The 14,293-nt window shown below is 24.9% G+C and overlaps 1 protein-coding gene across 1 annotated transcript; it reads right to left on the bottom strand.

Moving 5' to 3' along the window:
• Positions 1-7,693: 7,693 nt before the first annotated feature.
• Positions 7,694-13,658, bottom strand: LOC135929935 (replication protein A 32 kDa subunit-like). Its single transcript, XM_065466686.1, has 7 exons — positions 13,609-13,658; positions 13,499-13,566; positions 13,357-13,461; positions 13,177-13,293; positions 12,800-13,126; positions 12,607-12,701; positions 7,694-7,847 (listed from the first exon to the last, which is right to left on the bottom strand). Exons 1-7 carry the CDS (start codon positions 13,622-13,624, stop codon positions 7,763-7,765), a joined length of 813 nt encoding a protein of 270 aa, XP_065322758.1. The 5' UTR covers positions 13,625-13,658; the 3' UTR covers positions 7,694-7,762.
• Positions 13,659-14,293: the final 635 nt, after the last annotated feature.

Genomic DNA, 14,293 nt, shown 5'->3' with positions numbered 1-14,293 from the left:
TATAGTTTATAATCCTCTATTATATACAGTTGTTTATAAAATATTAGATAAAATGCCATTTTTATAGACGTATTTGATTGTTATAATATATTACAGCTAATATTATTGAATTTTACTAATAAATGCTTTTGATAATAAATATAGTAACAATTTGCTTATTTAACGCCATCTATTTAGTTATAAATAAGTTTAAAAATCTAACATTTTATTATTCATCCTACATAATAAATTTGATATCTATTCTTCTCTTTTTTATGTTAGGTAATCATTTAATGCAAGGCGCAACTAAAACAATTTTTTATTAACACTTAAATATTTAACATTTTGTGCTTTATATATATATATATATATTTACATTTTTACATATTAAAATAATAAGTTTTTTAAAGGGATATATAAAAAAAGAATATTTACGAAAAGGTCATTTAATTTAAAAAGAAAATATAAAAAGTTTTGCCATTTAAAATATATATTTAACATTTCCCTCTTTTTTTTAATGTCTTCTTTCCTCAGTTTCTTATCTTCACTTCCAGTCATTTGTTTCTCAATTGCTTCATTAGTCATTTGTTCGTATATCTAGAGATTGTTTGTTTGACCATCTTATTATCGTTTGTTGAATCGATTATTGAACATCTTTTGTGAAGCATCGTTGGTCGAACATTGCTTGTTGATTGCTGTTTGTATTGATCATCCCATTTCTCTTTCAAAATTTTATATATATATTTTTTACAAAAATTTTTATTTATTTATAAAAATCATTTTCTATGTCGTGGGTCATATTCTAGCTTTTAAACTTGACTTTGAATTTTGAACTTGTTCACTTCTTCCCCCTCTAAAAATTTTTTTTCCTTTGTAGTAGAATTTTCATTTGATATTTTGTTCGTTGTTTAGCCTGAGTCATATCTTTTTCATTGGTTTGTTCGTAGCTTGTTATCCTTATCGTCTAATCATTCGCTTGAACATCATCCTCAGCTTGTTCATCTCGTTATTTATTATTATTTTTATTTATTTATCAATGTTTGTAAATATATATTATAATCAATATATCTCAAATAAAATAATTTTGGAATAATTGAAATGATAATGGAATAAATAATTTATCAGAATCATTCATAAGAATAAGCATCATAATTTGGAATATAGAATATTTGGAATTGTCTCTTTTTATATAATAATTTTTTTATTTATTATTTTTAAATTTTACTCCTTTATTTTTCAATTTAAACAATTTTTTTATATCATAATTTATCTTCAACTTGTTCTTTATAAAAAAATTCTCTTTCTCCTTCCATCTTCAACATACGATCTCCATATCATACTCTTAAAAACTTTTTCAACATCAATATATTTAATTACCTTGCCTCTCTTTTTAATATTTGTTCTAATTTTATTTATTTCCAAAGTTTTTTTAAATTTTTTATTAATTATAAAATTTTTTATTTTATTATTTTCTCTAATTTTTATTTCATTATTGTTTTTAATCACTATTATTATCATATGATTTATTTCTTTTTTAACATATGGTATATTTACACAATTCAATTTTATTATTTTGACTTTTAAAATTTTTATTAGGATAAGATATATAATTACAAAAACAATTTAATATAGATATTGCTTCTTCATAACTTTAACTTCCATATATCGGTAACATTGTGTCCATAAGCAAATATAAGTCATCTGGTAAATTAAATGTCAAACTCAAAACATCTTAACTCTCATGGTATATTAAATAATCTTATAATTCATCTATGGATTTTGTTTTATTCTTATTGTCCCATATAGGTTTATTATATTTTAAATATTTTATTATTAAAATTTTATTATATTTATTTTTAATTTTAATCATCTCTTACGTGTTTTAGAATTAGATTAACATCATTTTCCATAATCCTCTTTTTTCTAGCTTCACCATGTTCCAGTATCTAAAATCATGCTGCCATCATAATAATTTAATGGAAGGCCCAACTAAAACAATTAATTTTTTATTAACACTTAAATATTTAACATTTTGTGCTCCATATATATACATTTTAAATTTATATTTTTACATATTAAAATAATAAGTTATTTAAAAGGTTATATAAAAAAGAATTTCGCAAGTTCGTCCTTATATTTTATAAAAAGTAAAAGAAAATTTACGAAAAGGTAATATAATTTAAAAAGAAAATGTAAAAAATTTTGTCATTCAAAATATATATATTTAACATTAGGAAAGCTATTATTTTCTTTTTCGAAAAACAGTTTTGAGTTCATTTTTAATACAAATATATTTTTGATATTTTTACAAACTACTATTATTTTAAGATATAATTATACTAACTAGAGGTGGTGCGCAATATATGAAATTCATATCATTCAGGCCCTTATTTTATAGTTCCAAAATGTTTCATTTCTAATATGGCATCTGCCGTGTAAATAACTCAAGGCTTCAATATATTTGCACAACTATTTCTTCCAAAGATTTTTAGTTTTTTTATTTTATCAATTTATCCAACATAATAAATTCTGATATTAGTTTACATCGTGAGTGTCATGGCTATTACTGCAAATTAACCAGCATCTATTATTTATGTTGCTATGTAATTTAAGATTATTTTACAATGGCTGAGAGCATATGATTGCATATTTTAGATCAACAATAATGGTCAATTGTGTAGTCGTTTATATATCATTTAAAATAGAAGATAATCTTTTAGAAATTTATCTCACAATAATTTTCACGATTACTTATCTAGCTACCATCATGTCATCTAAAAGGAAGCTAACCACTTTATAGTTTTATGTTTTGGATTGGTCGTTTATACTCTCTTCTTCAAGAACTGTTGATTTGGTTTAGGCCTATAAATTTTTCATTTTTAGTCTATTCTATAAAACATTGTCTAAAATGGTAATAGAGAGTTATATTAGTTTGATAACCTTTTGTCAATGTAAGTAGCTAAGAATTATATTATTGCATCATGTGGTTTTTAAAAACTATTATCAATTGAGGCATATGTATGAATTCATAAATCTTTTTTTTTATCATTTGTAATTCTTTAGACGCAAATTTTTTTTATATCAGCAGTCGAAAATATTTTATACTGTAATAAATAGATTTTGTATTAAAAAATTTTATTTTTAGAAATGTCTTGTATTGTTTTAATTATTTATATGCCAGTTTATTTTGTATGCATAATATAATAAATGAGAAAATTAAAATTCAGAATAATTGTTCAGAGTTAATAAATTTAAAATAGGTATAATATATTAATATAAAAGCGGGCTGAAGGCCCGCAAATTGAAGGGCATGGGGGCCAAGCCTCCCATAAATAGTTGAGCCCCCTGAGATTGTAAAGGCTAGCGGCGCCCCTTAAATAATGAAAGTAAAACAATACAAGACATTTGTAAAGATAATATGCTTTAATACAAAATATTTATTCATTAATTATAATATTAAATATCTCGATTGCGGATATAAAAAAAAATTTTGTTTAAAGAAATACAAGTGATAAAAAAGGTTAACATCAATTGACAATGGTTTTAAAAACTACACAAGGCAATATAATTCTTAGCAACCTACATTGACAATAGGTTATTAAACTAATATAAATTTGTGTTAACATTTTAGACAATGTTTTATATAATTGACTAATAAAGAAAAATTTATAGGCCTAACCAATTTAATAATTCTTGAAGAAGAGAATATAAACGAATAATCCAAATCATAAAACTATATGGAGGTTAAACCTAGATAAGTAAGTGGGATATTAAATTTCTAAAAGATTAACTTCCATTTTTAATAATATATAAACGACTAGACAGTTATTGCTCATCTAAATTATGCAATCAAATGCTCTCAGCAGCACGAGAAATAACAGAGCCACACAAATAGTTAAAGCCATGACACTCACGATGTAAACTCATATCTGAATTTTTTGTTATATAAATTGATAAAACAAAAACGCTAAAAATCTTTAAAAGAAATAATTATGCAAATATATTGAAGCCTTTAGGTTACACGGTATGGATGCCATATTAGATATGAATCATTTTATAACTAAAAAATAGGGGACAGAGTGATATAATGAAAGCAATTAAGATCTTATTTAATATTGTCGCACCACATCTAGTTTATACATTATATCTTAAAATAATAGTAGTTTGGAATAATATCAAAAATATACTAGGATTAAAAATTTAACTATAAAGTGTTTTACAAAGAAGGAAAAAATAGCTTTCCTAAAAACTCATAAAAAAGAAGGAAATAAAGATATCTAATAAGATTACATCCATTGTGGAATGAATAATATGTTTAATTAACAATATTTTTTTAAATAAATAGATGCCGTTAAAGAATTGAAATGCAAATTGTTACTTATATTTCTTATCAAAAGCATTTAGTAAAGTTTATTGAAATATTAACTGTAATATATTATATAACTATCAACAGCGTCTACATGACAGGATTTTCACTGGATGCAAACCCCCTTCAAAAACCTTTGCTTTATCATTATTCTCACCTATTTATTTATTGATAATCTTTTCAAAGAATTTATAAAGGATAACTTAAATTAATCTATCTCTACTACCAACTATCGATATTTTGTGAATATAAAGAATTCTTTTTTAGATAATAAATTCAATTAAAACCTACATTATTTACAATGAATTAATTATTATGGCATTATGAGCTTGCTGAAATATTTAAACCTTTTAAATTACATTTAAAAGGATAGTTTTTTGGAAAACAATGTGTATGATTGTTTGCAATATATAGATTTTATCGATGAATTGTATTATACTATAATAAAAGTATTAATTTTTACAGCAATAAATTTTGTCCTATTATATCTCAAAATATAATAGATAACCCTCCCCCCCCCCCAAAAAAAATAGGAATATTAAATTTATTAATTTTCAATTAAAAAATGATTATATTTATTTAATTATAGGGTTATAAAATAGTTTAAAAAAATAAAAATCAATTAATGTTCATTTGTTAATTCTAAATTGATATTTAGATATTATGAGGGATATTGATATTCCATTTTTAACACAGAATTTGATTGCAAGCTGACATAGTGAAAATATAATTTATATGTATTAATTTAATCATTAAAATAGAACTCATTTATTAAAAAATTAGATGGTGTTATTATCTTTTAAATATTAAAATCAAATATATAAATAATACTTAATAGAATTATTAAAAAAAAATCGTTAAGGGGATTATCAAAAAAATTTATTTTTAGTACAGGATGATATTAGGGAGCCATTAAAAATAAAAAATTTTTCGCTTCATGGGTCTATTCAAATTTTTCAGGGGGCAGTCTCTGCGCCCCCCTACCTTGTGACGTTACTGTAAAATATAATATATAGCTAAAAAATAGTTTTACAAAAGTATATTATTTATATAATACATTATTTTATAACTACAGATATATATCAATTACCAGAGCATGCTCTATTTTGCTATGAGTATATTGAACACTGAAGAAGGAACATTAGGGGTTGTATTGGGAATTCAAATAATTTCAAATACTTGTTGTAGAAGATAATAAAAGCTTTAATCTCTAAGTATATTTCCGTATTTCATTTTACAAAATTTGATTATCTATTATATTAAGTCAAAAATCTATTTTCTCCAAAATGGATATATTTTTATTAATGATATTCAAATGTATATATTACAAACTTTTAGGTCAACACTTTACATTTTTTTAAATTAAAAATAATTTGTTTCTAATATGTAATGTTGAATAAAATCAAATAGCATTACATGAGCAATATAGAAAAATAATTAACGACCAAAATAATTTAAGAAAAACATAAATATATTCCTAAAGGAACTTAAATTTAAAAATATTTAATTGTATGTTCTGTATAAGTAATAAAAATTCATTAAATTTTTTAAAAAAAACTAAAGGTTATAGGAGCAAACTGTTAGTTGTAGGAGTTGCAATTGGCGAGAACCAGCGTCTACATGAGCGGGAGGGGTAGGAACAGTTTGCATCCTATTTTTTTGAGGGGGTAGGCTGCTTTAATGGGGGTAGGATAAAAAATTTTGGGTTTATCTATTAAATTTTGAGATGAAATAAGACAAAATTTATTGCTGTAAATACTTTTATTATAGAATTATTATAATAGAATTCATCGACCAAATCTATATATTGCAAACAATCATACGCATTGTTTTCCAAGGCGGGAATTTTTTAGAGGGGTAGGCAAAGGTTTTTGAAGGGGGTTTGCATCCAATGAAAATCCTGTCATATAGACGCTAGCGAGAACATAAAATGAGGTTTTTATAATTTTTGATTTTATTAGTCTCTGCTAGAGTAAGTAGGTTGCTATTTATATTAATAAGGAAGGGGTTTAACCCTGTTTAAAAAAAAAATTTAATGCACTACAGAAATTTCGAGAAATAAACAATTATAAAAATAACATAGGCATATAATATATTTTCCTCTAGGGTGAAAAGCATTTAAAACAAATTTAATTTTGACTAGTGTTGTTATAAAGCCCGATTCGAGTCGATTTAAATAAACGGCCCGATTAAGATTATAACCAAAATCATTATGTGAGCCTAAAGATTTTGCACATAGCTAGCAGAAATGTGGACATCTATTTCCCAAATCTCGACGCTTACATAATATTATTTTGGTGTAATTCTTATCGGGCCTTTTTGAAAAATCGACCCAAATCGGGCATTTTAACAACGCTTGTGAAGGCTTTGATGCTGATTTCTGTAAGTTAGTCTAATAATGTGAAAGGTAACCGGGCCACGCCACTCTAATTTAAAGACACAAAAGATGCTAATAGTAGCCTATGACCTCCTATTTTTATTTAAAAAGGGCTCGTATAAAAATTTTGCAGTCACGCATCAAAGATTACCTTTTTAATTGTTTACTCTTATCTCCCAATTCACCCTCTAAAGATACAGGCCTTTACCTTTGTATGATGATACAATTCACCCAAGAATTCAAAATCGTTACCTTAAAATGATAATAGCATTCAAATTTTATACCTAAAGTTCTCTTAATTTTATAATATAGTAGATTTCAAGAATAATCCCCGATTAAAGCCTGGGCATAAGTGGGCAATAGGCAAACAAAGGAATTAGAAATGCCCTAAGAGGCCCTTCCAATCGACCTTTGGGAATGTTTTGCAACATTTATATATTTTTTATGTATATATTTCAATCAATTTATATAAACAAAATGATTACAAAAAAATACACTATTATTTTTATGAACAAAAAAAACTTATAAAATTCCAAATCTTATAATTGATGCAAAATCAAGTGAAAAAAAATGTATCTCTTATTTCAATTTTGTTTGAACTTAATAAAGATAATTAACTAAGTTATCAGTTTTCCTAATATATTCTAATAAATAGTAATTTCCTTCTCATATTTGTATTCTATCTGATTTCATCTTCTTATAATTTTTGTTTTATAAATATTTCAATTTATCGCTGGAAACCACTATCAACAAAATCAACCCTAGTTAAAATATTTGAATAGTAGATTGTCTAGTTAATAACTTTTTTTTACAAATAATGCAAATATTAAATTTTTTTTTATTAAATTAATTTTTAAATGGAAAAATTTGTTAATAATAAATGTTGAATCACATAGGACATTTACAGATAGGCTTATTTGCAAAAGTTGAATATAATGTAACTATATTTTTCATACATTCATCCTAGAATAAATAAAATCTATAAACTGACTAAATTCATGATCAATATAAATGATATATAAAGTAATAGATTATATAAATTAGAAGCTGTCAGTAGATTTGTAATGATCATCATCGATTGTACAAAATATGTGCCCTTCGTTGCTTAAAAATTCAACTTCTCTTCTATAGATAACAATAAAATCAAACAATATAAACATTGTACACATATAAGAAAATAATTTTGCATAAATAAATAATATAAACTTTTAAAAAAGCCAATAATTTATATATTAGGGTTGGCATAATTTAATCAGTTTGGCCATGGCCATGGCATAATTTAATCAAATTTATTTAAAACAATGATTTTTTTAACTAAAATTCAGGATATAAATCAATTTTAAATGTTGCAATTTAAATTATTTATTATTAAATAAAAAAAATTATTGGATCTTTTCAGTATGCTAATTTAATTTATTAAAAAGAGATTTACCAATTTATCTCTTGGTCAATCTTCCAAAGAAATAAAGCAATTAATAACGCTATTACCAGACCAAGTCTACAAGCAGCCTTTACTAAAAAATATATTACCAAACACTGGACTAACTAGCTTTCCAAAAAGATTGAACACTCCTCTAATTGCATATTCCCTCAATTAACTCCTTTTAAACTGAAATTAGGGGAACTTACCAATATTCCTTTTATCAAAAATCATAACAGGTATAAAAGTTTGATGTTATCCCCTTAAAACCTAGATATATATCTCTCATCTGAAGAACTACGAATATCAAGGGCTCCATCTAAACTTTGCTATTCAACACACATGTGTTCTTAGCAACACAGCAGTTGATGGTAAAGGATATCATTCCTTATATTGCAAATATTCTAAGGGCATGATTAGCAGGGCACTATTATCAGCTCACATTCCCTTCACTTTAGAACCAGTTGGACTAATATTTTTCACAATAAAAGACCAGACAGTATTACTCATACTTCTTTGTCAAAAAATCTCTGGTATGGTATTATAATGTAGGCATTTGGAATGCACAATATGCATCAATTGTGGCTACCAAATCATCTTAACACAACAAATATCAGCAAAGAAAAAATATTTTTTTACTCTAAATTTAAACGACCTTAAAAAACTTTGGCAAAAAACATGAGGTAAAAAATTAACAATCACCAGAAACAAAGAAAATTAATATCTCAAAAGAAAATTAATATCTTAAATAAACAATATCTTTAGATATGCAGATTCCATGTTAGGCACCATTTTCTAATTTTATCTTTTAAATAAATATTATATAAAAACTAAAATCAAAATTATTAAAGTCCAAATTTAAAGAAAATCTCCATAATTAATTCAATTTACTCATAAATATTGATTCAATATTTTTATATAAAAATTTTGGGCCAATTTGGATTCTTAAACACTCTATGATCCTCCCCTTAGAAAGATTGGGATATTATCCTCAATAACGGTCCCATCGCTTATCTAAAATCAGCCTTCACGATGATGATATCACAGTTTTTCACCACTTGAACCAATGATACAGTTATGAGTTTCTGGAAACCATACACTTCAACAAAGCCTATTTACTGCTTTCTACAGATGAGCTAAGATTTGCTATTGGATTATGGCTCAACTGAGAAATTGTTGTACCTTACCATGTAAACATAGTAAAATAAGTGTAGGCATTGCCCCATTGCCGATTTTGTCAAGACCTTTTGCCATAAGGCCATCATGGCACACCAAGTGTAACTACATAATTTTGTGTGCACTTTCTGCAAGCATTCCCTCTAGACTTGAATCAACCAGCATATTTAAAAAAAAATGGAAGTAGTGATGGAAAGTTTATAATTCATTGGTCAGGGGGTCAGCTACTGGTTTGTGATTTTGCCTACATTGAGTCAATGCTCTTGCCCACAGAAACCCAGAAAATCGCTAAATACATCTCCATTGAACCTATTAACTCATCGACTACTCCATTTTTAAGCCTTTCTGCAACAAAGCTCAAATCATTTTAAAAGAATTGGGGAGATGAATTTGTGAAAAAACTGATCAGTCTAAGAAATCACTTCTTTTATGAGAAAGGTTTGTTCCTGTATATTATTTGTTATCTTTCATGCCTATTATACCTTCCTTCTTTTCTTCTCCAGTTTCTTTTACTATTTTTTTAGACATCCTTTTTTAAATTCCTTAACCTTATGTTCTCTTAAATAATAATTTTATATTTATTGCCTATATTAATTTTGCGTTAGAAATATATTATATTTATTTATCAGAGACCTGCAGGCCCGGCCCTAAGCCCAGCCCGGGTACCAGGGTTGAGCCGTATTTTAAATTTTTAAAATATACCTGGGCCGGGTCAGGTCTGAAAATTTTTTTTAAAAAAAACTTGAGCCAGGCTGGGCCTGAAAAATTTTTCTTTTAAAATTTATACAACTTGAATTATTATATTCATCAATTAGATATGGTTATAATGATTATATATGGTTATGATTATAACGTTGGGTGAAAGTTAACACTAGCTAACACTCATAGTATCTATTACATAATATAATTAAAGTTTTCCTGCCATGGAATAAATACGCAAAGGAATAAATACGCAAAGGATTAAATACATTATTATATAATATATGTTATATTTTTTATTAATTAAAATATCAGTTTTATTTTTTTTTAAATACAATCAATATAGTATATTCTCAAAATATTATTTACACAAATTTTTTATAGTATCAATTTGTAATAATCTGTTTAGAATTTAAAAAAAAAATATGGTAGTGTTCTTAAACAGCTCGTTTTGGGCCGATTTTTAAAAACGGCTAACTCAGTTTTTTACCCAGAAAAATATTACGCAAGCTGAAAATTTAGTTCTAGAAGGAGCAAAGGTCTAGACATATAGTATCGAAATTTCAATGCTTAGTCAATATTTTTCTGGCGAAAATATTGAGTTAACCGAAACGTGGGGCTTACAGTGAAGAGGGGGATATTTTTCACCAGATGTTAAAACAAAATAAAAGGATGTTATTTTATTTTTATTTTAATGATACTTAAACATTAATCTATGTTAAAAAAATATTAAACAACTTTTTCAAAAAATGCCATACTTGAAGTTAAAACATATTTTTTCACATATCATTTACATAATTTAATATTTTTGTATATTTAATTTAATATTAATTAATTTTTAAATCTTTAAATATATAATGTTTAATATAGACTACTTACTTTATAATTTTAATAACTCTCCTTTACTCCCAAATACTTCTGTAAATTATTCTTTGCCAATCTCAGATGGGAATGATATGGAAAATTATCAATCACATTCTAGCATTTCTGCAATAATAATTCTTTAGCAACTATTAATGAAAATATAAATCATTCGGATCATATAATGGTATATTATTTCGAAATTCGTTAATGGAGATTATTAGTATGTTACCACCAGATGCCATCTTAGTTATGGATATTGCTTCTATACATAAAAGTCATCTAATTGATGCCTTTAAAGAGAGAATAGAGTATCTCCCCCCATATTAACCACAATTGAAATTTTTTTCGGGGTCTTCAAAAACAAATATAGGTCATTAATTCCCAGACAAGCACAAGGGAGCACATAATAACAAATATTAATCAAATTATGCATCAATTTATTTATAATCATATGCAACAATATTTGGAGCTGGGCTATTGTGGACTACCTATTGACTAAAGTAATCTAATTATATAATAAATTACGATTAACATTTTTTAATATTTTAATTAAATAGGTACTACTAAGCAAGCAATTTATGACTATGAACTACCATTAAATATTTCATATTTTATATAATCAATATTCATGTATTAATGTAATTACGAATTTATTATATAATGTTTATATGTAATATACGAATTGAATAAAATATTAAATTAAAGTTATGTCTCAAATATGATAAAATAAAGTGAGAGAAAAAAACTATTTTCAGAAATAAAAGATTTTGACTAAGATCTAATAACTAAGATGAATAATTTATCATTATTTTTAAAATTATTCTACATAAAATATCGTTAACTAAGTAAAAGAAAATATGTGATGACAAAACTTTACATTTTTTTATAAAAAAATTTTTCAAGTGTGACATTTAAAAAAGTTGTTTAATATTTTTTTAACATAGATTAATGTTTAAGTATGATTAAGATAAAAATATAATAATATCCTTTTATTTTGTTTTAACATCTGGTGAAAAATATCCCCCTCTTCACTGTAACAACATTAGCTAATATGCTTGCTTATGAAATGATAATATTCGCCAAAAAATATGATAAAATACCAAATATAGGTAAATTTTTTGTATATACCAGGTCGAATATAATTTTAAAAAATTCCAAGCCGGGCCTAAAATTTTTTAACCCGGGCCAAACCGGGCTGTAAAAAAATTTTTTGGAAAAAAAACTGGGCTGGGCCATGCAAATGTTTTCATGTTATTTTATATAGTATTATGTTTAATATGTTATATAATATTCTATTATAATAATATAAATTATATATAATATATACTTTATCATAATTTTAATCCATCATGTTAAAATATTTGAAAAGTTTATATAAAAATAGAATATTAGTTAAATTAAAATAAACATTGTTAATAAATAAAGTTAAAAATTCTGGAAATGTTTATAATTATATTAAATTTGTAAAAGTATTTTTTAATCCTCCAACAATAATTAAATTCATTTTGACAAAAAAAAGATGTTTAATGTATTAAAATAAATGTATAATTAACGTTTTCTTGGTTTATTTTTTCAGGACATATATTATAAAAATATTTTTATTATTTTATCAATTATGATTTGTAAAAAAATAAACAATATTTTTATAAAATACTCATAACTTTAGCCAACCCTATATGAAATTATTGTATATAAGATATTAATGTTAATTATATATAATTTAACTTTATTTGATCTATTGAAATGTTAGGCAGAGCTTTTTTAATCATCATTACAGTAATTCCTTCTTCTGTGTTACACTGTGATATGGTCTTTAAGATCTATAAATAAAATTTTTAAAGAATAATATTGTTAATATAATTTTTATAAAATAAAATTTTAAATTAGATAAAACAAATCACATAAAAACATTGAATACTTGTTGCGCTAATGGATTTAGACCAGAGTTATATCCCTGAGTAAATGAAGTATTAATCATGGAATCTTCAACATTGCTTTGATCAATACTATTATTTGAATTCATATTTTTATGTAGATTATTTGATAAATCCACCAATTTCATATGAGAATAAGTAACTTCTAATATGTGCATCGTTAATTCATTCATGTCAGTAATTGGTAAAATTTTATGAGCTAATATGCTTTTTTTGCTATTAAAACTTCTTATGCTCCCAATAACAGTTATATAAGAATTTTCAGGATAAATTTTAGTTTTTCTACTATCCTCAAATCCATTTTCATCATCCTAATAAAATAAATAACCTAAAATGTATATTGCTTCATATTATATAATACTTTTGAAGGATATGGCCATTGTTTTATATCAATATATGGTCCAGTCATGTCATCTAATTCATAAGTAATATTAGTAGGAGTTTCTTTGACTGATCGAATTAAACCAACTAATGTAATCTACAGTAAAATTTTAATTAGTTATTGCCAAATGAGAAATGAAATAAATCAATAAAACAAAACCTGATCATATTCCATATCTCCAATTATAAGAGTATCTCTCGTTGGATCAAGTAATAAAATGGAGGCTATTGTACATGGAAGGCGATTTTTGTTTTTAATTGTTGTCTATATATTATATATTGTCAAGAATTATTTAATTTACTTTAACGGATGTAGAGTTCGATCCTGTCATAAATCCTCCTCCACTCAAACCTGAATCGTTCATGTTTGCTATAACTGAATTAAGGGAATAATTAATTAGTTAATATATACATTGTTGGTTCCACATATATTTTGTTTTTGCGGGATTTTTGAATGAATGTTTTTTTATTTGAATTAAATAAACATGCGCTAAATCCCAACCATTATGAAGATATACACTAATAGCTATATTCCCTATTGTAATAAATTAATAAATGATTATTTATGTATATTGTATATTAAAAATAGAATCGAACATTCAAAAAAACAATAAATAAAATTTGATATCAAAAATAAATTGAAATATAAATCAGTGGTCGTATTGTTTATAATTAGTAGTTGGTATTACTACAAATGGCGACGATAAATGGAGAAAATAATTCCTTAAATGGAGATAATAATTCCTTAAGTGGAGAAAATAATTCCTTAAATGGAGATTCAAAAAAAATAGCGGATTTATCTACGATTAAATTTGATAAATTCGAGTTGGATACTTCTATTCACAGATATTTTTCTCAATGGGAAGCCAGTTTTCGGTTAAAAAACGTAAGCCCATCTGAATGTCAATATAAAGATATATTTTTAACATTTTTTGGCAATAAGAATATTGAGTTGGTGGACCGTTTTTGTTATCCTGATTCGATCGAAACTTTATCTTTTAAGGAAATTAAGTCAATATGTTTTAAACTATTTAAACCGACGTCAACAGCTTTTGCTTCTAGATTTGATTTCGTTAGATTACGGAGAACAACTGAAA

The sequence above is a fragment of the Gordionus sp. m RMFG-2023 genome, chromosome 5 (genome assembly GCF_954871325.1).
Source record: "Gordionus sp. m RMFG-2023 chromosome 5, tfGorSpeb1-WG-v2, whole genome shotgun sequence".
Taxonomy (NCBI): domain Eukaryota; kingdom Metazoa; phylum Nematomorpha; class Gordioida; order Chordodea; family Parachordodidae; genus Gordionus; species Gordionus sp. m RMFG-2023.
Note: the sequence above shows the minus strand (reverse complement) of the source record. Positions and strands in the feature narration are given on the sequence as shown.